Source organism: Pseudopipra pipra, chromosome 1 (genome assembly GCF_036250125.1).
Source record: "Pseudopipra pipra isolate bDixPip1 chromosome 1, bDixPip1.hap1, whole genome shotgun sequence".
In the NCBI taxonomy this organism is placed as follows: domain Eukaryota; kingdom Metazoa; phylum Chordata; class Aves; order Passeriformes; family Pipridae; genus Pseudopipra; species Pseudopipra pipra.
Window position 1 is genome coordinate 105,481,934 of NC_087549.1, and position 26,802 is coordinate 105,508,735.

Sequence of the window (26,802 nt, forward strand, 5' to 3'; positions counted from 1 at the left end):
AATAGATCCAAATTTGTCTAATTATCCTGCACTCCTCTTCATTGAACATGGTTGTTCTTTTGTACTGTCCCTTCTTTTTGCAAAATCAGATTTGTTTGGTTTTTTTGTTCAGGTTGCTGCAACTTGAACTGATCCTAACTCCCTAGATTTCTTTCTTTTTACTATAGTGATAGGGAAATCTGTCACTATCCTTATAATACAGTCCAGAGATTTGGGAAGAACTAAAAAAATATATATATAATCTTGATAATCATGTGTTGTTTTTTGAAATGTGAACGAACAGAATTTAGAAACTGCTAGTCTGGGCCTTCTGCAATTCAGCTGAGCATGTCTAAATTGTTTATACATATTTCACATTTCTGAGGCTTTCTTCCCTACTATACAAACCAGATCAACTGTATGAACCAGGTCATTCTCCAAAGTCTGGAGAGTACAAGACAGTAGATTCAGAGATGTGCCAACAAATGGTATGTGCATGTACCAACTATTTCCGTGTGGGTTCTGAGAAAGGACACTTTTGTAAGAAACTATTCTTTACTGTTAATCAAACCAGAATGTTTCATTCCTTAAAGGAATGAACTCAGCCCATGCCAAATAGCAAACTCCTGTTACTCTGCAATGGTCACTTATGATTCTTAGAAATCTGAAGGACTGAATCAACAGAAAACAATACCTGCTGGGGTAATTTTTTCTCCACAATTTTTCCCATCTCCTTGTTTCTGCATGTAGTGTTGTGACTGCTGAACAGATGTGACCCATAAGTGTGCTACTAACAATGTTGTATTTGGCTTTGATGGTGGTTTTACGCAGAGAGTGTTTGCAGAGGCAAGCCGTGCTCTTACTGACAGCACGCATCGCCTGAAAGCACTTGGCTCACTGACAGACCAGCTTTTGTGGATTTTTCTGTAGAGATTTGGGATGTTATCATCCCTCGGTTATCTACACTTGTAGTCGCAAGTGGAGTGACCATGCACTCCAGACGAAGCCTCCCTAGCTGACAAGGCAGCATCTCGGATCGAACATGTCACCGCTCTCTATGACTACCTGAAAGGAGGTTGGAATCAGCTGGGGGACAGTCTCTTCTAGCGTGCCTATAGTGAGAGGACAGGAGGAAATGGCCTCAAGCTGAGAGGGGGTAGATTCAGATTAGGTACTAGAAAAAATTTTTTTCACTGTCAGGGGGTCAGGCATTGGAATAACTTGCCCAGGGAAGTGGTGGAGTCGCCATCCCTGGAGGTGTCTAAGAGGCATCTGGATCTGGCGCTGGGTGATACGGTTTAGAGGTTTAGGGGTTACAGTGGGGTTACTGGGTGAAGGGTTGGACTGGGCGATCTTCAAGGTCTCTTCGAAAAGTGATGATTCCATGCTGCCAGGACAGCATTCCGCCCAACACAAATACGGTGTCAGGCTGCAAACTGGGGGCGTAGGGGTGCAGTTACACCTGCGCCAGCATCACCCGTCAGACGTCTGCGAGGGCAGGCAGGAGCAGCGACCCTTCGCTCCCGGCTCCCACCCCGCACCCCTCGGCTCGGGGCTGAGGGCTCCCCCCTCCTTCCGCCGGGGGCGGGGCGGCCCCACGGCGCAGGGGCGGTGCCGGTCACGCGGCCGCGCGGCGGCCCCGCCCCGGCTCCGGCAGCGGCGGCGGGGGCGCGCGGCGGGTGCACCTGGCGCCCTCCTCGGGGCTCCGCGTCGCCGGGACAACCGGGAGCGCCGCCGCCGCGCCTCTGCCATGGTGAGGAGCCCCGGCACGGCCCCGCCGCCGGGCCCTGGCGGGGCTGGCCCGGCCGCTCGGGCGACCCGGGGCGGGGAGCGAGCGCCGGCCGGGCCGTGCGGGGCGGCCCCGGGGCCGTGCGGGCGGCGCCGCCGGAGGGGAGGGAGGGTGGTGGCCGGGGGAGCGCGGGGCGCGGGCACCGTATGGGTGCGGATGCGGCGCTGGGCGTGCGGGCCGGAGCGGGGCTGTGCCCACCCCCGCTGTGGCGGTGGGAAAGCAGAGTGTCTGCCTGCCTGCCTGCCTATCAGTCAGTCAGTCAGTCAGTCAGTCCGAGGCAGGTGGGGCCGCGCTGTCCCCCGCTGTGGCAGTGGTGAGGTGTGACGGGCGCCTTCGCCTCCTCCCAGTGCAGCGCCGGAGCAGCCATGGCAGGGCTCTGCCTGGTGTGCGGAGCGGGTCAGGTGTGGCGCGGCGTGTTGCCCCCCCCGGATAGCACGGGAGGGAGGGATGATGTGTGTTCATGTGGGTGTGCGAAGCGGCTGGGCAGCGATGGAGGTGTGTCGTGCCCCTTGTGAAGTAGGGAGGGAGCGAAGGCGTGTGTCGGTGCACAGGACAGGGGCGGGATGTCACGGTGTGGATGCGCAGGGTTTGGGCGCTGAGCTATGTGCTTGTACATGTGCCTTGAGCCAGGGTGTGGCCTGGGATGTGTCTATGTAGCAGATACACAGTAGGACACGAGCGTAATGTTATGCCTCTGTCAGCGCGTGTGCGTCTGCTGCGATTTGGGCTTCGGATATGTGTGTGTTTGTGTTGTAGCAGGGATGTGACATTGTGTGCGGGGCCATGACACGGCATCGCGTGTGTGTGTAGTTGTGTCTGCACGCTGCTGTCTGGCATGGGCTTGTGCCTGCGTGTATATAGAGTGAATATTGGGTGTGGCATAATCTGTGGATATTTTTAAAGGCATGTATGCTGTGGGTGTGGCAAGGATTATCTGTACTTTTATATGTACGTAGCAGATAGAGGGTATGGTATTCTGTGTGTATGGAGTAGCAGTGGCTTGTATGTGTGAGTGTGCATAGCTGTGATGTTTTGATGTGTGTGCACAGATGCATTTATGACAGATTTGTGGTATGTGTGTTGTGGGCACAAGGTTTGTTGCACCTGTATCTAGGGATGGCGTGACATGGAACACACATATGTGCAGGGTGCAGTGAAGGAGGGAGAGTGATTGTGGTTTGCTCTATGGGAAGAACTTGTGGGGATGTGATACAGAACGTGTATGCAGCGAGAGGCAGGGGAGAGATGCATCAGGATGTTTGTGCAAGGAAGATGACAAGGCATGTAAGGGGGAGTGTGTAGGGACGGGCACAGCATGTTCAGAAAGGTGTAATTGGTACGATCCCTGTTTTCAATTATAACTTAATTGTCTGATGCCTCATTGTTTCTCAGTGATCAAGTGGTAGATGCACGAGAAGGCACAGTTGCTGGCCTGTCACACTTGGAGAAATGCATAATTATTTTAAGGCACAAAATCACTTTATGTGTATATTTATGTATGTGTAATGATAGTAGGTTTCCTATATCAAGTTCTGGGGAGGAGGAGGGAGCGCTCAACCACACAAAGGGAAGAACCATATTCCTGTGGTGGTGTAACCTATTCCTTTGCATGAAGGCTTGTTCATGAACCTTCTCTTTCTTCCTCTACGCTTTGCCTTCTTTTCCTTCCCAATTCTAGCCTATATGTTTTGAACCTAAACGAAGCAACCTTGAAAGCTAAGATGTGAGATGGAATAAACATGTGGATAGACTGTGTATGATTGCAGTAGGCTTCTATGTAGAATCATGTTGGGTATGGTTTGCAAAGGTTTTAGGATGCATCTATTGCTACAAGGAGGAGTAAACATAAGTAAATGAGACTGTGGCTGGTGCAGTATTGGTGAAGTTATTATGATGTGACTTAATGACATGTCCTGCTTCGTATCAGTATTCCATCAAACATCTTTTTCCACATTTGAGAAGATGCAGTATCTTGAAAGTTAGTGGAATAAAATGGATTTATCTCATGTTCTAAACTTAAAGATTACAGACTGAAAAAGAAACTAACCAAATGTCAATGAACTGTGCCAGGGGAGGTTCAGGTTGGGCATCAGGAAGAATTTCTTTACTTAAAGGGTTTTCAAGCACTGGAACAAGCTGCCCAAGGAGATGGTGGAGTCACCACCCCTAGAAGTGTTCAAGAAACTACTGGACATGGCACGTGATGCTATGGCTTAGTCAACGTGCTGGTGTTCGGTCAAAGGTTGGACTCTATGAACTTGGAGGTGTTTTCCAACCTTAATGATTCCATTATTCTGTAAGTAAATATTTTCCATTTACCAGACCTCAGACATGAAGTTTTCCTTTGTGGTCCATTTTGACATTCCCAATTAGGTATTTTTAGCAGTCTAAACTCAGCAGACATGGAATCTGCAAAGCAGCACTGAATTGTTGCTATAACTGCACAGGTAAAATCTCAGAAATTATACCAGATAAGCCTTACTGCGATGCAGATTCTTATATTGGGCAGCTCCTTGCACTTGAGAGCTGATAAAAAAAGGATGAAATAGCACCATTTTTGTTATTCTTCGCATATTTTTCAAGCATTTTGTTATTTATATACCCCTGCTTATACTTGAATTGCTCTGTTTTATAGGGTTAGTCCTGTTCAGGTTGTTCTTTCCCTCTTAATTCTTCATTGCTTCATAGAATTAATTTTGAACCAGACTTTTTAGTACAGAAAATATCAGTGCTCCTAAAAATCAGAAGGACTATTAGCTTATTGCTTGATTATTTTGACAACACTCTGGAATATTTAGTCATCTTAGTTAAAATTAGGGATAACATGGGGCTAGCAGATGTGCAGAGTTTCAAATAAAAGTCAGGTTTCACTGAAGCATGGCAACTATTTTTAGGTTAGTGTAGAAAAGTAGTACTAATCTTGGCCCTGTGACAATATTGATCTGAATCCCAGCAGAAGGCTACACATTAACAGTACTTCAGCTGTTTTGTCAATTAGAAGTCAGAATAACTGCATTAATTTAATGTAAATTGTTATCAACTGATGTGGTAATTCTGGTAGTCTCTCTACTGAATTAGAAATGTGCATAAATGGAAATGCTAAGTAGGACAAAACCAGATGAAATTTTGACACCAAAGAGTTTTCCCTTGAGATAGTTTAAACAATAGCCACAACGTGACTTGCATTCTTTCTAATAATCTTTTTAGGAAGCTAATCCATATTCTCCATAGATTTCTTTTTTCTTCCCCATCACCACCTGTATGTTTTAGCACAATGCAAGAACTGTTACAATTTCTGATCATACTTGACTGTGCATTTTGGATGATGTGATTTGAACGTGATAAGATTGGAGTCCGGCTGTCTGCGTAAGCTTTTACAAAGCAGCTTTCCCACTTGAACTTTTAACACAGAGTGGGATATTCTAATTGTTTGTAAAGCTTCTGAGAAGGAAGATTGTAAACACAGAGTAACTTCTAAATGGGGAAAACCAGATTTGCATTCTTTAAAATGCAGGAAGCCTTTTTGTGTTGTTACAACAGAAAAACGTATGCATAAGACATTAAAAGAGTATAATGATGGACCTAAAATTTACAACATACTGGTATCTCTCTGTCAATTCAATTTTTTTTTTTCTGGATCAAGAAATTACTTGTATGTCTCTCAAAGTTTAACCTAGTTGTCTTTGAGATTGAAGAACAATTAGTTTGTGAAGATCCAACTTTTTTCTCCACCTAATTTTTCAAAAAATGTACTACTTTACATTTTTGAAATGTCCGAATGTCTGTGAATGTCTGAAAATCTGTGTCTATAGTGTCATTCTACAAGACTCTGTGGAGCCAAACGGATTATTTTTGTGATTCCCTTTGAATCATGTTATGGTGGAAACTGCCTTAAGTTCTGTTTCAGTATATCTGTGTACAGTCTCAAAGTTACTTGGGTGGTCAAAGTACCTTTCTCAGGTGTTTTGAACTTGGGCTTTTGCAACTTACATTTGAGTGTCTGATACTTAAGGAGGGATTTGTTATTTACCTGGTCAAGGAGAAGAAAGCACAGATTCTAAGATGCTTGATTTTTGGTGTCTCAAATGACCTCCTTCCTATCCCCAACCAAAACAAAACCCACCCGCGCAAAATTACAGTATGAATTTAAGTGTTTAAATGGATTAAAATAATTTCTGTTGGGTACTGAGAGACAATGGAAATGCAGCAACAGTTGATACCAGGGCACCTCAGCTGACATAACCAACTACAGCCAATTTCTTGAGGGATTCCCTCTGAGTTTTTATCTTTGTGTTGGAGGACTGGACTTGCACATTTATGACTTTTTGGAACTATGAACTGCTGTTGTGTAGCCCACACAAAAGTACTTAAAATTTGGTATCAAGCTATAGCACTTAAAATATTGGCCACACTTCATGGTATACTCTCTTTTTTTATCCCAGTGTTTTCCTGTGTTCTCCTTGGTAGGCGGAAGGAAACACTAACTTTGGGTTTCATTGGATTTGATTGCTGTTCAACTGGTTACCCAGTATGTTCTGTAAATTTAAATCAAGGAGACAAGAATGTCATCAAATCTACATAAAGGTGAAACTCTACCAGTATGTCAAGTTTGTCTGTCTTCAGAGGTTGAAATTGAGGTTAGAGCTTCACAGAGAAAAGGCATTTCCATATCATGGCTTGATGTTACATAGTAGTAATCTAAATATTAAGGGGCAAAATGTCTAAATGTGCTTGTAGATTATAAACTGCTTTCAGAACTACTTCTAGAACGAAAGTATCAAGGTCATTTTACTTCTGCGGAAGTTCAAAAACCATATGTTTTGGCAAATACTGAGAATTGAGTGAATGTCCAGTTGCTCTTCTAATCTCAACCTGTTACCTTTCTTGGAACAGTTTAAGAAGATGTTTTGGAAATGCTACTATGATGCTATTTCCTTTGAAGTCAATTGTAATTACTGCTTGTAATCATGAAGAGGTACCTAATTTTGTCTCTTATACCTGAAAGCTTTTATTAATTATACATTACATATATGGAAGCTTGTATTAGTTATGCACTACCTATATGGTGTGTAGAGCCACAATGTAGATTTTGTCATCTTTTTTTTTTCTCATTCATTCTCTAGGGAGATTGCCTTGCAGAGAAGGTTTACTCTTCATAGTAAAAATTTCATGCTCACTACTAAGGAAAAAATACCTCAGTTCTGACATAGTGTTTATGAGGCAGATCAAGCACTGCCTTGAAATGGCTTTGTAGAAACTATAGAGTTATTTCTGTAATGAACTATACCTTTTATGTCTCACATATATTTTTGAAGAGCAGCGGGGGGGGGGGATATTGGTACTCAAAATTTCTGTTTCACAGGTGCTTAGAAGAAGGGATTCTATTTCAACCATACAGTCAGTACTTAAGCTGTAATTTCATTTACACTTTAAGTACAATAATAAGAATAGCCTTTCTGGGCGTGGGATTGCGTGACTGGAGGGAGGACTCTTGTCAGTTCAAATTAGAACAGTGCAAACTCCTGGGGAAATGGACCTGCAGAAGAATCTCCATGTGAACACTCTGGGAGGATTTCAGGTCTCTGTTGTCGTGCCATCAGCCTTTTAGTTTGTATGCTGATATTGGAGACTGGGAATAAAACTTAGCCATATGTATGTCAGTAAAAACAGCTACATGAAGAAGTTGTGATTCAGAGGAGTTTTGAAAGATGTTCTCCTAAGGGCTCTGATGAATCTGTTGTGTGGATTAAATTTGAATGGCTGACACTGAATGGCTATCCCTAACCAAATATTGCTACATTAAAATGAGCGGACAGTAACTTTTCTCTCAGACTGCTTTTTTTTTTTTTTTCAGAAATGTATCATGCTCTGAATGCTTTGAGAATGTGTATTTATAGCATGATTTTACAAGACTGTGTGACACCAAATGAATTATTTTGGGGATTACACAAATTGTAATTTGAGCACACAGTCCTTGTGGATGTTGTGTTGGAAGCTGCCTTAGATTCTGTTTCAGTGTGTCTGTGTAGAGTCTCAAAGTTGCTTGAGCAGTCAAAGGAAAGTACCTTTCTCAAGTGTTTTGGACTTAGGCTTTTGCAAATTGCATTTGAGACTCTGCTTGATGCCTAAGGAGAGGTTTGTCATTTAGATGGTTAAGAAGTACAGAATCCGTACGATGCATGATCAGCCTTGTGATGGGCTACAGGGAACAACTGCTTCTTCTATTTGATTTTAATTTTCTGCCATGGGTCTGTTGGTGTCCAAGCCCATAAAGTAGATGATATGGGTTTCCACATGTTCCACTTAAAAGTGATTTGTAGATTGGACTGTTAATTGAATGCTTTATTTTTTTTTTTTTTTTTAGGAAAGATATCTAAGTGCATCATCATGTACTGTCTCTGTTTGGGAGAGAATAACCTTAAAAGAGGAATAATGGATAGTTATCTGAAAAAGGAAATATTCAGTCATCAATTTTTTTTTTAAGGAAAGCAAACAAGAAAAGAATTGCCAATCAGTATATGACTAACAGATGATGAGGATAAAACTTTGTCAGACCTGTTTTTTCAGCTGTCTTTCTGTGTATGTTTAAAGAATATATGGGGATACAATTAACAGCTTTTTCCAAATTTCTTACTGTTTAAATGGTAGTTGTTGGATTTATTTTTTTTTCCTCTCCTGATCGGAACCAATCTCTAGTCATGGAAGATTAGGTAAGGAGTAGTTTATTTTTCCACGTGGTTCAGGTTTGTTTTGCCATCTCCGGTAGTGGTTAGAACAAGATGCCTTGAAAGGCGAAGTGTGAGCTCGGTGGATCATAACCTGAAAGGTTAGTTTTCCATGTAGCGCCTATCTCAGAGCAACGTGGGGGAAGCAGAACTTGCAAAGCTTTTTTGCAAATAGTAGTGTAATGCCAGTTTCTTTTGGTGAGGTATTGGATTGAACATAGTGTTTTCTGTCATGCGGGCTACCGAACATTAGTTACATGATAGCAAGTATTGATAAAATGTTATCTTTCAACTGAATTTTGGGCTTGCAAGTAATTAGGTCAATCAATAATTCTGCTAACCATTGGATTTCCCCTTCATAATTTTTAACATGCAAAAGTAGGAACCATCACACTTGGGTGAGAGGATTACTGTCTCTTTGGTGACTTAGGAAACGAGGCTGAGTAGCGCAGGTCAGGCAAACCTGTTACACCTTAATACCTTGACGGCTTGCAGGAGTAAAGCCCTAGTCTTTAAACGGCTGGATTGGTGATTTCCAAATATGTTGTTAGCTGGTCTTCTGAAAAACACACAGGAGAGGGTGATGTGAGCTAATTGATCAACTGAGGATGAGCTGATGTGCTTGAGGCAGCAGGAAAGGCAACGTGCAAGCACCTTCTGCTCTGCACTAGGAGGCAGTTGAGTTGGGACAGCCAAAGGCCTCAAGGTAGAGTTGTGCAGCTGTGGACATCAGCTCACAAATGACCTTGATCTTTCACCCAGTGAGAGCAGGGCCTTGCAGAGCCAGGCTGATGCCCTCCAGTAAAATGTGAATGATGTGGTATGAGTACCAGTGCTGGCAAAATAAGAATGATGCCTCTTCTGGAAGAAAATCAAGCAGCAAAGTGGGCAGTGTGGCCAGCTGCCTCTGTCTGGAAGGTTTTATTATATTGGGCAGCACTTATTCTGGGGGAAACTTTAAAAGCATTATAGCCCTTATAAGCAGCCCTAAGTCATTGGAAGGCATTATGGAAAGACAGGGAGATATTCTCAGGTGTATTTGATCTTGTTTCTGAAGATGAGCCTTAATTGTTTAAGATGACCAGCACAGTAAGAACAGAAATATTTGATAGGAGATGTTGCTTTTGATCAGTCAGTTTGTCACAGTGTTGGAAGAGAAAATATCCCAAGGAAAGACCAGTGCTAAAGATCCATTGGGTATCTGGCAGCAAGGAGAAAGCTGTAAGTCTACTGAAGACCATGCCCTGCGCTCTAGTAGGGAGTGTCCAAAGGGAAAAAAAGGTTAGTGACCACAACAGACCAGGATGGATGGGATTTTGAAGTGCACAAAGTCAAAGCCAGAGCAGGGTGAGCAGCTGGAGCACAGGAATGAGAGCCTGGAGGGTACACAGTGTCTGTTTGTTGAAATAAAAGACTTTGCCAGTCTGTCTCTGCTGTAGACAAGCTTTGTTCAAGATGAGATTGCATTTCAAGGTTCACTTTGTCATGTCAGAATTTTTATTGATTGTACAGAAAGCTTTACCATGGGTTCTAATTTAGCACCAGTGCTGTGCCATCAGCTGTTGTGTCTTCCATATCACTTATTTCAGTTCTGTTGGCAATGCATATCCTGTCTAACGCTCCCTTTGTTGCCTGGATACGGTTACGTTTTGCCACTTGCATAGTGTTAAATGATTCTGCCTGTCTGCCTGTCTGATGCACTGATTGTACATTTCTGGAGGAAGCATCAGCGAGCAGCAATTCTCTGAGCTTTAGAGAACACTTATGCTGTAGTGTAACATGTGAGATAATCTGAAATTTATGGTAAAGGAACACTGTTTTCTCTTTTCTTCTTCCTCCTCCATTTTTCTGGTGTGTTTAAATAGAGAGCTTTTTAGGATGCCATTCATTACTTTAGCTTGCTCGTGAGCTGCTCTGGGTAGCAAAGCTGATCTGCTGCCTTTCCTACCACTATAGCAGCAGGCAATTTCAGTAGGTCAGTGAAGGGAAGATTGCTCTGGCAACAATTATGTGTCTCCACTGAGGAGGAGAGGTGCAGCAGGCTTCTGGGTTTTGTGTTTGTCAACAAAAATCTGCGCATCAGGGGAACTGAATAAAACTTTAATTTTATTTTGTCAGGATTTTCCTTTGAAACATCTTGTTTTTACCATGTCTAGTACTGCATAAATAATATTTAATAAATACCGTTCTTGCCACTGAAAACCTGAGAGACTTGATGCTTTATACCTATGGCAATATTTACAGTTTAACTAGGATATGTGCTCTGTCAACCATGGAGGGGAAATACATGGATTTAATTCTAACCTACTGTCTCCATTTGTCAAAATGACCCAACATTGGGTTTTTTTCCTGACTTGATAAATACTTCAGCTTTGTTTTCAGTATATATGTCTTCTCTTTTTGCTGATGCTCTTTAGAGTCTTTCACAGTTCATCTTCCATCTTTCCCAAATCTACTTTTGCCCATAATTCCTTTAGCGTGCTACTAAGCAAGGCTATTTTTGAGCGTCTGGGTTTTTAATAACTTTTGATTTGAAAAGTTGACAGGTTGAAAGTCCTTATCTACTCTGATTTCAATGGAAATTAGATACATAAATATCTCTGTGGAACTGAGCCATAATGGATGAGCTGCTAGCAAAACTGTTTCATCTGTAAAGAAAATAGTCCTCTGTAGTAGAGGACTGAATGACAACTGAAATTGCATCCTTAAAAAAACATAAGGACTATCACCAAAATTAATAGTATAACATTATTTTGATCTTGAAATAACTCTATCAGAAAAGATTTCTTCATATCACTAATTTTCATGAAAACAGGAGACCTTTATCACTAACTGTTAGACCAGAAGAGATTAATATGTGTTGCTTTCAATGGTGGCAAGCTAGCTGTGGGGTACCAAGGAGTTATGTTCTAGGACTAGTGGCAATTAGTATGTTTAATAACATGAAAGGGGAAGGAAAATAGGGAGATTATTCTTTTTGTGTTTGACAGATTTACACAAATGGCTACTTTATTTATATGATAAAGAAATTTTTAAAAAGTGTAGTTGCTGAAGAAATTTAGTGTACAAAAGTATCAGGTAATTTTTCAAGAAAATACTGCCTTTTTAGCTCATTATAACCAATCTTTCAAAAGAACAGTGAAGATACTACCAAGAGAGGTCAGTCAAGGAATGTAAGAAATGGCTCAAGATTCAAGGAATAAGCAACTAGAATTTTCTCTTTTGGGTTTTGTTTTGTTTGTTCTCGCAATTCCTTTAGGAATGTAGAGATCTGTATTTCTTCTTATGTTTACATTTTACAGTTAAACCCACACTTTTCTAGAGTTTGAGATACCCTGTCGTTAACACAGTCAAACTTGCTACAAAATGCAAAAGCAAAGAGAAAAGAAATATTCTTTCTACATTCAGGGTATTCTTAATTGTTGTTTTGGGTTACTGTGTACAGGTATTTTGAGGGCATGTCATTGTCAGTACCGTCTGTAACTGAAGAAAAATAAATGATATTTGACAAGAATACTAGAATATTTTTTACAGTGATTGAACACTTCCTTGACTGATTGTTTTTGGTGGATTTTTTTTTTAATAAACAGAAAACTAGAGGTTATGTAATAAAAATGAAGTAAAAATTGACAGCACTATTTTCTTCAGAGAAGTGATACATGAATGTATTAGGGTATTTGTTTCATTAACGGAAGTTTTAAATTATCAGGAACTGTTCAAAGAATAAATATATTATCCTGTTGGCACTCTCTGTCTTTTCTCTCTGCTTGCATGCATTAAAAATCACATTACAAGTGTTCATCTAGAAGATGACTGCCTCAGTTTTCCTGTGTCTGTTCTCCATTCGGGGAAAACGTATTGAAGAGCCTTTAAAGAAGCCTCTTGCTTCCTCTGAGATGCAAATGCAGTGTGGCTCTAGAGGCTAATAAACTTGCACAGAGTAAAAGAGTACTATAAAGAGACACCTTCATTTTTCTAAATGTACTTATTCCATAAAAATAATCTTTTATCATATGAGAATTGTAGCTAATGTGTACAAGAACACATAAAAGTTACTGTCTGAGGGAAAACAGCTTTGAATCTGTTTGTGGCCTCATCTGTGACTTGTGTAGTAGATGTGGTACTTGTGGGGCTGAATACATCACACACTTGTAGTATGTAGTAAAAGCTGCATTTTTTTCCAATTTTAACTGGGATTCCTAAATGAACCATATTGGTCAGATATGCTGTCATGTATTTAAAATAATTTGTCTGTCCAACTTGAACTTTAGATTTATCGTCTTACATAAAGGTTATAATAAGCCTTTTTCCCATGAGAGTTGCCAGTTTGATTGTATGTTTAGCTTTGATTGTACATTTCAGCTTGGCCCGAGTAGAGAAATACTTACTATTCCCAAAAAACTGTGCTATGATTTGTAGCGATTTGACTTATTAATGCAGGAGCTGATGAGTAGTTGGAAATACTCTAAAGGCTTGAGCACACATCATAGCTCTTTGTGTTAAATAGTAACTTGCCTCATACCTTACCAACTTAATGTTGTGTTACCCTCACACAGTGAGCATATTTATATGTATCTCCATATGAGATATATATGAGAATCTATGGTGTAAAGAAAAACTGGATAATAACAGCTTTTATATAGGCAAAGTGAGGGCACACATGTAAACTAATAGCAGTCCACAAAGTAGCTTTATTTACAAATATATGTGGGAAGTGTATGCTAGATGATGTAACTTTTGAAGAATTATCTACAACTGCAAAATAATTAAGAGGATTTTTCGTAGTCTGTGATACTGAATGTTCAGATTCTGAACCAGAATTAATGAGATCTAAGTTCACTTGTTTTACCACAAATCTTGTGTGCTTTCCCAGAGGTAACATTTTTTTTTGCAACTTATTATTTTAACCTGTAGTTCATAAGAATACTTCCTCGCTTTACTCTTTAGTGAGCTTAAGTTCTGTGAGAATGTCCTATGTGTCCCCTTTTTCTGAATGAGTGCTGCAGTAAACACAATTAGGCCTATGTTTTGACTATTCTTTTTTAAAAAAATGAATCCCTATTTATGCTATTGTTTTCAGGCTAGAAGCTGCTAACTGTGAGTAGCATATAATATTAAAATGGCATGCATACAATTAGTTCATAAACCTATCAGTTGCCAAACTCAGAAACAGTCAACCAGTTCTAAAAACAGTGTTGATGTACATGGTGTATTTCAGCCTAAAGGCTGAAAATATCAACAGCAATGGATGTTGGATATAAAGCACAACCAGAGCAAAGCTTAACCTGTGGTCAGCCATGTGGAACTGCTTAAAGCCATTGCCTCTCTTCTGAAGGAACTGGAATTGTCCTATTGACATATATATGCATGGTTGTTTTATGCTTACAATGTCTGTAGTCCTTAGTCTGTGAATAACTGTGCTGCTCTAGTTCCCAGAAAAGGAAGCTCGATTAAACTTCTCAGTCCTATTGAAAGTTGACAGTTTTATTGTTCTTAGATATGTGGATAACTGTGCACAGAGGTAGTGAGTGAAGAAATCTGTGTCAAAATTGAAACAGTAGAATGCAGGTAGACCTGGAATCAGCCTAGGATGTACTGGAAGAGAAAAAGAGTTCTTGACAGCAGCCAGAAGGAAGTTGAAGTTTTCAAATCTAATAGTACTTTGAGGGAGATATTTTCAAAATTCCCAGATATGTACTTTCTGCTGTCTCCCTTCTTTTATGAAGACAGAGCCAAGCTTATATTTGACTTCTTTTTCATTCTTTGCTTTGATGGACCTTCTTTTTGTGCTTCATTTTTTTTTTTTTTTTTTTAAACCAAGGAACAAAGCAAATAGTTGCCAAATATGTCATGTGTGTGGATGGTAGGATGAACAAGGGATGATACCCTGATGCTTGAGTCAGGAACAGCACATTCTTAGTGAAGGGAGAAGATTCCTTCCGGTTGTTTTTCGTGTTTCTGTTTTGTATGATTTTCGTATTTACCTATTGGCATTCAGAAAACTTATCTATTTGGGATCCTTCTCTCTAGTTTTTGTTTCTGGTATTTTGTACAGCAAATGAACTCCATAAAGGTCTTTTCTTTACATAGAAAGTGGTTGCTTGGGGCTTTGACATCTTCTAGTCTTTGCCATTTAAGTGAACTTAAATTCTAGATCACTGTTTCACTGTTGTTTTGTTTATTGCTGTGTTCCTCTGTTAAAATTTCTCAAACCTAAATATTTACAGTAAGTTGTAAAGCTGGTCAGCATCTCCTTTTTTCAGTCTTTCTATTTTACTATTGACTGATCCTTTTCTCCTTTTGTAGAAACATTTTCCTATAGAATCTTAGCTATTGCCTGCTTTTTCCCCTTGGCGTTTTCTTTTAGTCTCTCCATTTTCTTTTTCTTAGGATATATGTTAATAAAATGAAGTTCTGGGTGACAGGTATTTTCAGTTTCCCTTGTAGCGTGTCTTGACATACTTCTTTTGCTTATATAGCAGTTGCTATCCTATCTGTGGCACTATATTATTTAAATCTATAGATTATTATATTTTCATAGAATCATAGAATCATAGAATCATAGAATCGATTGGGTTGGAAAAGACCTCCGAGATCATCGAGTCCAACCCTTGGTCCAAATCCAGTCCATTTACTAGATCATGGCACTCAGTGCCACGTCCAATCTGCGTTTAAAAATCTCCAGGGATGGTGAATCCACCACCTCTCTGGGCAGCCCATTCCAATGCCTGATCACTCTCTCTGTAAAGAATTTTCTCCTGATATCCAACTTAAATTTCCCCTGGCGGAGCTTAAGCCCGTGCCCCCTTGTCCTATTGCTGAGTGCCTGAGAGAAGAGACCAACCCCCACCTGGCTAGAACTTCCCTTCAGGTAGTTATAGACGGTGATGAGGTCACCTCTGAGCCTCCTCTTCTCCAGGCTAAACAACCCCAGCTCCCTCAGCCTCTCCCCATAGGACTTATGCTCCAGTCCCTTCACCAGCCTTGTTGCTCTTCTCTGGACCCGCTCCAGCACCTCAATATCCTTTCTGAACTGAGGGGCCCAGAACTGAACACAATACTCAAGGTGTGGCCTCACCAACGCAGAGTACAGGGGTAGGATCACTTCCCTGCTCCTGCTGGCCACGCTATTTTTGATACAGGACAAGATCCCATTGGCCTTCTTGGCCACCTGGGCACACTGTTGGCTCATGTTGAGCTTCCTGTCAATTAGTACCCCCAGGTCCCTTTCTGCCTGGCTGCTCTTCAGCCACTCTGTGCCCAGCCTGTAGCGCTGCATGGGGTTGTTGTGGCCAAAGTGCAGGACCCGGCACTTGGCTTTATTGAACTTCATCCCATTGGAATCAACCCATCTCTCAAGTCTATCCAGATCCCTCTGCAGAGCCCTCCTGCCTTCCAGCAGGTCGACACTCCCTCCCAATTTAGTGTCATCAGCAAATTTGCTGATGATACACTCAATCCCCTCATCTAAATCATCTATAAAGATGTTAAACAGGACTGGGCCCAACACTGATCCCTGGGGAACACCACTAGTGACCGGCCGCCAGCTGGATGCAGCTCCATTCACCAGCACTCTCTGGGCCCGACCCTCCAGCCAGCTCCTAATCCAGGAGAGGGTATACTTGTCCAAGCCATGGGCTACCAGCTTTTCCAGGAGTATATTATGGGAGACAGTGTCAAAGGCCTTGCTGAAGTCTAGATAGACCACATCCACAGCCTTCCCCTCATCCACTAGGTGGGTCACCTGATCGTAAAAAGAGATCAGGTTGGTCAGACAGGACCTGCCCCTCCTAAACCCATGCTGGCTGGGTCTAATCCCTTGTCCATCCTGAAGGTGCTGTGTGATTGCACTCAGGATGATCTGTTCCATAACCCTGCCAGGCACCGAGGTCAGGCTGACAGGCCTATAGTTGCCAGGGTCCTGCTTGCAGCCTTTTTTGTGGATTGGGGTGACATTCGCCAACCTCCAATCATTTGGGACCTTCCCAGAGAGCCAGGACTGTTGGAAGATGATGGAGAGCGGTTTGGCAAGCTCTTCTGCCAGCTCTCTCATCACCCTGGGATGGATCCCGTCTGGTCCCATAGACTTGTTGGGATTCAGCTGGCTCAGTAAGTCGCTAACTAAGCGACATTTTATCCATACTCACATATTTGGGCCAAAGTATTTGCACTCTAGGGAGTGACTTGAATGACTGGAAAGTGGGCCAGTTTTAGGACTGTGCAACTGGTGTGTTTGTATTGTCTTCCTATTGCTCCAGGTTTCCCTACTGCCTAAAATACTTCTTTGTGTGGTGTAAGTGTGCTTCTGGTTGCTTGTTTCATGGTTATTAAGTTGCTCCACAATTTTTGTTCAGTTGAATCTTAGCACTAGGGAAGAGCAGGTGTATGTGGGAGGTGTGGCCTTATTTTGAATATTGAAATAATTTTATCATATTAACAACTAATATGTTGAAATCTTGACCTTAACAGTAATTTAAAAGCATTAAGCACCTAAATAAAAGATGAAAAGTCTCTTTCAAAGATGTTTTTCTTGTTGGTCTTTAAAATGGTGTTTTTTCTGTCTGTTTCTAGGTTTTCTCAAATAATGATGAAGCCCTTATTAACAAAAAACTACCCAAAGAACTTCTGTTAAGGTAATTCTACATAACGTATTAAGGAGTAAAAATCTGAGTGTTGTACATTGCTTATGTGGCTTGCAGGCTGTCAAATGGTATTCATTCTTTCTTAAATCCTCTTGAAATACATAGCAACATACCTGATTTAGTTCTTGGAATTCTTGAACTTGTTGCCTTGATTTGTTTTAATGTGTTCAAATTATACTATACCATGGAACATGTCATTTAATAGTGATCTTTTCCTTGCATGTCAGAAAAAGAACTGAAATATAATGTCAGAAAAACTTTGCTGTACCGGGTAGTGACCTCTTCCATGCTGCACAATGTTTTTATCTGTCTGAAGAGCTTATAATTCTTTCTCTAGTGTAGTTCACACTCTGTGTCATGAACAGCAAAATAAAATAGAAATTCCACTTCAAAGCTTCCAAAAAAGTCACCACAGTGAAAAGCACTGTCTGTTACCATTACTGCTACTCTGTCTTATATAAAGCAAAACCACCAGGAGGATCTTTCTTACTGTAGTCATTCAGTTTTTCATAAATATTATCAGCTTGCTGGTGTGCGAGTAGATCATCTTTGTGAAGTTAGCTGCAACACCAAGATGAAAAAGTCCGACCCATGACTGAGACACACTAATGGATGTCTTCATGCCCTCAGGTTGTCGAAAGCTGATTTCAAGCAAAGTATAAGCTGCCAAATGTGGAGCTGTTGCTTGATTGGATGTGACCACTCCAGAGCTAGAACTGAACCAGCTTACCACCATCTTCTATACCTACATATAGGTTTTGTTGCAGCCCACTGTAACACTTTTTAAGGTGAAAGAAAAAAATAAATGTTTGCTTATAATGGTGCAATTACAGTTTTTAGTGATGGTGTTATTAAAACTGAGCTGATGATTCTTTCTTAAAAAAAAACCTCCTGCACCTGGGGAAGAACAATCCTTGCACCAGCACATGCTGGGGGCTAACCTGCTGGAAAGCAGCTCTGTGGAGAAGGACCTGGGGATCCTGATGGACAACAAGCTGTCCATGAGCCAGCAGTGTGCCCTGGAGGCCAAGAAAGCCAATGGTATCCTGGGGTGCATTAGGAAGAGCATTGCCAGCAGGTCGAGGGAGGTGATCCTGCCCCTCTGCCCAGCCCTCATGAGGCCACATCTGGAGTGCTGTGTCCAGTTTTGGGCTCCTCAGTACAAGAGAGACATGGAACTCTTGGAGCAGGTCCAGTGGAGGGCAACAAAGATGATTAAGGGACTGGAGTAAGGACTACCTTATGAGGAGAGACTGTGGGAGCTGGGCCTATGCAGCCTCAAGAAGAGACAACTGACAGGGGACCTCATCAATGTCCATAGGTATGTGAAGGGAGGGTGTCAAGAGGATGGAGCCAGGCTCTTTTAGGTGGTGCCAAGGAATAGGACAATAGTCAGTGGGCGGAAACTGAAGCACAAGAAGTTCCATGTGAATATGAGGAAGAACTTCTTTACTGTGCGGGTGACCAAGCGCTGGAACAGATTGCCCAGGGAGGTTGTGGAGTCTCCCTCACTGGAGATATTCAAGAACTGTCTGGACACAATCCTGTGCCATGTGCTATAGGATGACCCTGTCTGAGCAGGAAGATTGGGCCAGGTGACCCACTGTGGTCCCTTCCAACCTTATCCATTCTGTGATTTTAAAGAAGTCAGCAGGAAAAAAACCCAGTGTACAAGTGATTGGGCAGGACCAGTGGCTTAGCTGTTAGTTTTTGTGTTCAAGATAACTTCTTACAAAGCAACTTGAAGGATATATAGGCTTACCATATATTTGACTGCTGAAGAATTAGTGCAGCTAGTCTCTGCTACTACACTAATTGTTGTGGCAGTGTCTAAAGAAGCTTTCTGCATGGTTTAAAGCCTTCTTGGGGCTGGAGCAACAAAATAAAATATTCCAGGCCAAGCATACACAGAACTGATTCAGCCAACCGACTCTTTCTTGTGCTCATATGTGCTTTTTGCAATTGCTCTGTGATTTACTGAAGTAGCATTGCAGCTGTAGCCAGAAGAGTTGATGATCTGAGAAACTGAAGTGGGACAGTCAGCTTTCTCAGTAAAGAACATGATGATCTCATATGGAATGCTGGGACTCAGTCTGCCCTGCCAGAGAGAAATAAAGTGCCTGTTTCATTATACCCACAATTTTGTGCTGACAATCAAGGTTTTGGAATGGACAGGAAGGGGACGAGTGGGAGAGGTGCTCTGTAAACCTCCTTTTGAAATTGTACTGCTGCAGAGACGAGCTCACAAGGCCAGTGGAAGAGCATGTTAGAGAGAGTGTTAAGATGGGACATGCATCTGAGTTCTCATCCCTGCAGAGTGTAGATACCTAGGGAAATTTCAAGGCACAAACCTGGCTGTCTAAAGCTTTATCAGAGAGGAATTTGTTTTATGTGCCTGCACATAAAGGTTTTTGCAAGACTGAGTCTGAATAGTCTTTCAACACCGAAAACAGTTTATGCTCAAGCTGCAACATGTTTTAAAATAGTCTTGCCCTATGGTTATGACAGAAGAGATTAAATATTGCTGCGTTGAGTGTAATTAATATTCTAATTATTTTTCCTTTATTTACTAAGCAGTCTATCTTTTAGTTAAAAGGAGAGTAAACCAGTTGCAGTGGAAACATTGCTCACAGTGCTGGAACTGAATACTAAGTACTGTTGAAAGTAGCATCAAATGCACTTAGTTTGTTGTTTGCTTGTATCAGACATGTATGAACACTGTGAGAAAGCACTACAGCCCTTTTTAAAAAAACCATAATATTGTACCTGTGGAAGAAGAGTGGTTAATAACTTGTTATAAATATCTGGAAATTAAATGTAAACACAATTTCTTCTGTTGCAAGAATTGGTCTTGTTCTCATTTGCATCAAGTAGTTAAACTTATGTAATCTGAATATAACAAACAATCCAATTTTTTTTCTCGAAAAATGAGAAACTTTTTCCTAATGGTAGACTTACAAAGTACTACTACTCTAAAATTTACTCATTTGTTGTTATAGTTGTATACGCTAAAGTTGATCAAATTAAGACCTTGGTCTTATACTGCAGTTCTTCTTCTTCTTGTTGTTATTATTAATCTAACAATCAGAATTACATTGAAGATTTTCAAGGCAGTGTCATGTCTTGCACATTTCATTTACTACACTTGTGAGTAAATGGCTGAGACCCTCAGCTTCTCAGGTAAGAAACTCATTTGAAAGGATAAGAAACCAGAGATTGTTTATTCCTTCTCGAGTAGACCCAGATAACTTGGCAGAGGAGGAAGAGAATATCTGACTATATGGACAGTGGTGGTTTTGAAGAAGACCCTTGTTTGGAGGGGCCAGTTATGCATTTATGGAGGTAGAATAGCTGGAGTAGAGAGAGGGAGGTGTTTAATTTGTAACTTTTTCTGGTTTATGGACATTTATTTTCATTTGTAATATTGGAGTAATTTGTTTTGTAGTATTGTTCAAATTAAAGGAGAAATGGTCACCCCTGTTAGCTGTTGCAGGGGTGACCATTTGTCAGTTGGCAAGGAATACTCTTTCCCCTCTGCTCTTATAAATTACAAGAAGAGAAAGGTTGACTAAATGCTAAATTGTATGATGTTTAAGTAAGAATTGTGAGGTGGTACTATAAATCATGTCATTTAGACAAAGTTTTCAGATGATTGTAGCTTTATTTTTTTTCTTAGCCTATATGTTTATGGAAAAGCATCAGTTGAATATACAGGACATTCGTTGTGGATTTGCATTGGTGTCTGAAATTCATAAACCCATATCTATCATTAGATGAATCAGAAATCAAGTCAGGCTAATACAACTTCAATGGTAACTTTTCCAGCAAGATGTCACAGCCTTAAAATGGCTCATCTTTTTTTTTTTTTTAAATGTAAATTGCTGAGGAAAAAACTCCCAAAACAATGGATTATTAAAGTTACAGTATAAGTTTGGAAACAACTGGAAACAAAAAAAAAAAATGCAGTGGATTTAATTAATATTAGAATGTTCTGACTTTCCATCAGCTTCAAATTTTTAATTTTTTTTTTGTGCTTGATAAAAAGTAATAATACACATTTGAAAATGGAGATGCAGCCAGTACTTTTGGCACGTAGAAGGAGAGATAACATTTGTTCATTTGTATTTTAACTGCTAATGTTCTGTGCTGTATGCTGTATCTTAATATATAAAGTACTGATAGTGAGTCGAAGAACTGAAAAATATAAACTTTTGTCTGGAGCAGTTCTTAGGTGGTAACAATTTTGTAAGCAAACAAACAATAGATGTGTTTTCAGGGGGCAAGAAAAAGAAATCTGTCATCTGGGACATGATTCATTTTCCACACTTCAAGGATTTGTATAATTAAACAGGGTAATATTTCACCCTGAGTAGCTGAGGCTGCTGTTCAGTGTTTGACAATCTCAGGGAAACGTTCCAGTTTTATAATACACATGCAGTCTTTTATTTTGATTTTAGACTGGTTTTCATGTCTTAAAAGTCCTCTATAGTAGTCGGCCAAGCAATTACAATGTAGCTATGTAGAATTGAAACCAGGTAAATTGATACAAGTGTATAAGCTGCAGTCATACAGATTAGGAACCTAATTGATTGTGTAGGAATTGCTTATGAAAGTAAAACTTCTTTTCTGTGTATTTAAGCAAATCTGTGGTTTTTGTAAAGCGAATTCTAGTAGTGCCTCATACAAGTAATTTTTATTAAGTAAATCTTTTAATTAAGCATGCCTGAAGTACATCTGTCCAAAGAATTAGTGCAGAGCAGCCCTAATTCACACTGTTCAATATAGAAAACTCCTTTAGAGGTTTGTTAACTGGAAATATGGAGACTAACGTTGGCAGGAAGCGAGCAGAAACAATGGGACTGATGACAGCGTAATATCAAAGCACGACTCACTCCTATGGAGTCATATTCTCATTTCCAGTGGTCCTTACCTCCAAAACAGTGATCGGAAAATCAACTGAGCAAGTGATCCAAATGAACCATAGGTACAGGCCTATGATAAAGCCTTTGAAAATTAGTTAAATATTTTGATGGAAACTACAGAATTATAATTATTTTAGGACTTACTGGATGCTTTCAGAATCCTTATGTGCTTTGGCAGCAATTGAAAAGTAATATCACACTATTGATAATATTTTTACTTGTTTTAACATGATCTACCTAATGTTAAAATGTATAGTCTTTTAGTTTCTCTGTATTTTCAGCCTTCAAGGTGGTGTATCTAACTTCCAATATACACTGAGAATGCAACAAGTCACCGCTTTCTGATTAATCAGCTTTGGTTAGGAAAATTTCCACTTATTCTGATGATAGAATGGGTTTTAAAACTTTCCAGTGATTTACTTTATATTCAGGACAGAACTTGGACTCTGTTTGAGGAAACTAAAGACTCAATCAATAGCTTGGTGGTCAGCATACCCCCTTCAGAATGTGAGAAAGGTCTCATGTTGACCTATTTTTTACACTGCTACATGTATTGTTTGTCTGCTTATGAAATTCTTACCAAGATCAGTTCCAGATGCAAGTTTATATTTTTCAGTTCTTTGCCTCACCAGTCGGCACTTTGTACGCATTTTCTGGCTTCTTTGTATGAGATGCTAAACATTTGCAAATGATTATGTGTACAATTCAGTTTGGCCTTTTGAAATTGGAGTAGGTAGCTGCCATCCTCTATTTAATATGTTTAAGTGATTTGTTTTTGTTCACAAACAACTGCAAGAGAAGCTTAAAACTGAATGTTTTGGGCAGAGATATTTCAGATGGAATTCCCATTAAAATGTGAATGAGGGGCTCAAAGAACTAGGAGCAGAAAATTACACACTAGTGCTCTTGTGTACTGTGTTAATGAAGAAGTGAAGATTTGGAAATGAAAGGGGTTTTTTTGTGTCAAGGTGCTGAGTAAGATTTGTGAATTTTGTGAAGGAAATACTTTCTTTAATGTTTCTGCCTGAACAATTGAGACTTCCTTATAAATGGAGTGCTTCAGTATTACTTGGTTCAAGTGCAGGTATTATCTCTCAGTAAGAACATGCTTGTGACAAAGGATTAGTCACAGTGGAACAAACAAAAGTGAATAAGCATTCGAAGTAGGAGTAACAGCTAAAGGGGATATACTAATGACTTATACACCTCTTGGAATCATACTTTACCATTTATTTTGTTTCATTTTGTTTTTCTTTTCTTTGCTGTTAAGCCCCTCTTTAGAATCTCTTATTTAATGAAGACTTAATTCCATTTAGAGTTTTGTTTACCTTTAAACTGGAGTTTTATTTAAACTCAATTTCTTAATTTGTTAATTATCAAAACTAAATGTTCAGAAGGATCAGTGATATAAGGAAGTCTGCTTTTTATATGGAACTTTGGTGGGCAGAGGGGGAAATGTTCTTCCTCATTTCTGTGTGAAAAGTGCCATCAAAACAAAAAGGCAATCAAAAGATACTTCTACTTTCTATAAAAAAAATTAATTTTTTTAAAATATTTTTGCTAGACAGTTTAAATAACAGTACTACATATAAAAATAATTAGACCTTTTTTGTCTGTAACTCGTGAAGTATTTACAGAAGAGGTGAGCTTTATTATCTGTGTGTTCACGATGCAGACACAGGCATCAGGAATAGAAGTCTTTTGTTCAAGGTCATGCCCCAGGCCAGTAGCAGGTTGGATCAGGTCTACTGAATCCTACTCCAGGGACTGACCAAAGTATGCAGTAGTGGTCGTGGTTTATGGAGCATCCCCAGGCTGCATGTCACGAGTGCATTGTGTAATTTGCCTACATCTTTACCTAGTGCAGCGTGGATATAGTTGATTTTTGGCTGTTTGGTGCCCAAATTATAATCCCTTCACTTGTGGATAAAAGTAGACCGTGGGATAGTTGGAATGGCCAGCAGGTTGGATTGGGACTGTGGGCTGCAAGTTAAACCACTCTGAATCATTAGGCTAACTGCTTTTATTTAGGAAGATGTGCTATAGTTGCAAATTTGTACTGCATAAAATCACTTCATAAAAATGACATTTCTATTAAAAAGTTATAGACTAGCTGAGGCTGGAAAATTATACAGAACTGGCCTTTCTTGAGTTTATCATTGGTCATTTTGTTTCAGATACTAAGAGTATTAGTTACTGAAAATGTTGCTGTTGGTCATGGTCATACTTTACAAATAAGTAAAATTTTTTTTAAAACAATGTATTACTTGTATTGCAAGTAATGTGTGGACTATAAAAAGTTAGATGCTGCCCTCTGTAAAATGAATCCAGCAAAACTGATTATTTGTAGAAAAAGCTGATTTCTGTTTCAACTGAAAATAGATATCAGGCATCCTGTAGTCAGCCTGTTATTTTGCAATTGCTGATACTTTTATGCAAGAGTTGTGTAGCAATAAGCATCTTGGCAACAGAAAAGGAGGTTTGGCTTGTAAAGAAATGGGTTTTTTGTGCCATGTTTGTTATTGAATGCTTGTGATGTACATCAGCTGAGAAAGACCTGAGTAATTTACAAGTGGAAACTGCAGGATTAAGTTACTGGAGAGTTTTGGAGCATCTAGCAGAGTTTCCAATTTAAGTGCTTTACTTTACAAAATAGCTTCTCTCTAGTGAAAAGGGATTTGTTTTAATAATTGACCTGAAAGGTCAAGCATTAGGTGAGTCAGTGCATGTGTGTTTCATGTAGCAATTGGCATTTGTCAGCCTTTTGTAACACACTGCTGAAAACAGGCCTGACAGAGCTAAAAGATAGTTGTTTTTTTCTTAAAATAGAAAATAGTCAGATTCCTTAAGATTTAAATATGCCTCACTATTTATGTTTCCAGGGCAAGTGTTATTTTGCGGTTTTGTTGAATAAGGTATTACAGGACTTAGCTGCAAAGTTGTTGAAGTTTGGAAGTAAACCAACATTAGCATTGTTAATGTAATCACATAGATATGAATTTATTTATATAATTTATTATTCATGAAAGATTCTACTTTTATGGATTATGGATATTAATTATTTAGCTTATCTGTGTGGTTTCTAGTCTGCATATTTTTATTCTAGTGTTTGTACATACTGCTGGACTACACTTATCAGTGAAATGTCTCATACCTCAGTAGGGTGTTTAGTAAAATGGGGGACAAAGGGTGAAGAGAAACCTTCCACATGTAGTGAATTGTAAATGTGTTTTGTATTTACTGAATATGACAAGACTTCTGTGGTGGTTATGAGACTTTGCCACTGTGTATATTCAAACATTATTAGTTCAAACATGAACTGTGAGTGGCTGATGCCCTTTTCCCCTGTCACTTGGGCATTCTTGCAGAAAATTTCGAGAAAAACCTGTTAAAAGAGGAAAATCAAATCTGTGAAAGCTGTACTTTGTCTTTCTGTGATAGTTTTCCATGTATGTAGTGGAAAACTTCCATATTGCATGTGAAGGACTTTAATGAGAGCAGATTTACTATGCAAGGAATTGTACAAATCAGTAAGAAATTTGTAGTCTAAAATGGGGAGGACATAACAAATTTGTTGTGTGCATGTTTTATAACAACTGGATAGCGTGGTAAAGTTGAAAGGATCTTCTAAGCAGATTATCTGGTGTCTTCAGTGAGACATTTCTCATCCTGGTTACTTTGGTTTTCATTTTGATAAAATTTGTTGCCATTCTTTGCATGCAAAACCACTATAAATTTAAACAGCATGGAAAACAGAAGTTCTGAAAGGGAATTTCATTCATAAGTCATTTATTAAACAAAACCATAACTTATGTTATTGTTGAAGATTTTTCAAATTACCAGGTGTTTCTGTCATACCAAATTTTGGGGTTTGGGCCAAAAATTCTAGGAAGTCAAGTATGTGTGTGTGGTACTTATTGTATGCACTATTATCCACTTTTTATCAATCCATATGGCATTGTATCAAAATACTTAAAATGAGTAATTGCCAGGCCATTAGTTCAAAAGCTTATTTCTCCTGTGATCAAGTTTGGAAAGGCCTTACAAAGGCAAAAGAGAAGCAGTTTGACTCTTGTACAATTCGATTTCTCTCTCTGTAGGAGGTACACTGTGCAGTGTTGGGGTTTTGAGAAATAAGTGTTTCTCTCTGTGCCTCTTTGGGGAGGGAAACAAAATATTAGGACTCAGCCATCTCTCTGTTTGGAAAGACATTGGACAGTCTGTTTATAGCAGAGGGAATAATGAAGCATCCCATACATGGGATGATAGGAATCATCACTTAGATCATCACTTCTGCTTAGTGGGACCATAAAAGTTGCAGTGAAAATGCCTCAAGAAGGTCTGTGGCCCTCTTACGCTGAGTTTTGGTGAATCTTGGGTATCAAGAAAATTCCGGAATACTAGAAGAATATGAATCCTGACTGCAGCACCTGTAGGCAAGAGAGAGATGACCAGAAATCTCAGCCTCCTATTCTGTGTGCTTTGGAAAATTCACCATAGATTTATTTGATGGAAAATTGAGAGAGAGGAATATGACAGTTGTTGTGGTTTTGTGGAAAATAAGTCCTTGGACAGTATCATTCTTTGAGATTAAACAATGGGTTGGCTTTACCAACCAAAATTAGACATTTCTACTTAGGCATTTGACTTTTAACATTTGATGGTTTTATTTTAAAAGTTAACAGTATATGTGCAGTATATCAATGTGTTTTAAGGGGATTAAGTTATAGGTGACACAAAAACAA

General features: G+C 39.8%; 1 protein-coding gene across 3 annotated transcripts in view; it reads left to right on the forward strand.

Moving 5' to 3' along the window:
- The first annotated feature begins 1,614 nt into the window (after positions 1 to 1,614).
- Positions 1,615 to 26,802, forward strand: part of FBXL2 (F-box and leucine rich repeat protein 2) — a 53,123-nt gene continuing 27,935 nt past the window's right edge. Inside the window, exons 1-2 of one of the 3 annotated variants that reach the window (XM_064669460.1) lie at positions 1,615 to 1,732; positions 17,065 to 17,126. In XM_064669460.1, coding sequence (XP_064525530.1) covers positions 1,730 to 1,732; positions 17,065 to 17,126 — 65 coding nt within the window. In that variant the 5' untranslated portion in view covers positions 1,615 to 1,729. Of the gene's footprint in view, positions 1,733 to 2,118; positions 2,170 to 10,278; positions 10,297 to 17,064; positions 17,127 to 26,802 lie in introns of those variants that run through there. The other 2 variants (XM_064669459.1, XM_064669461.1) reach the window with 2 other exon arrangements.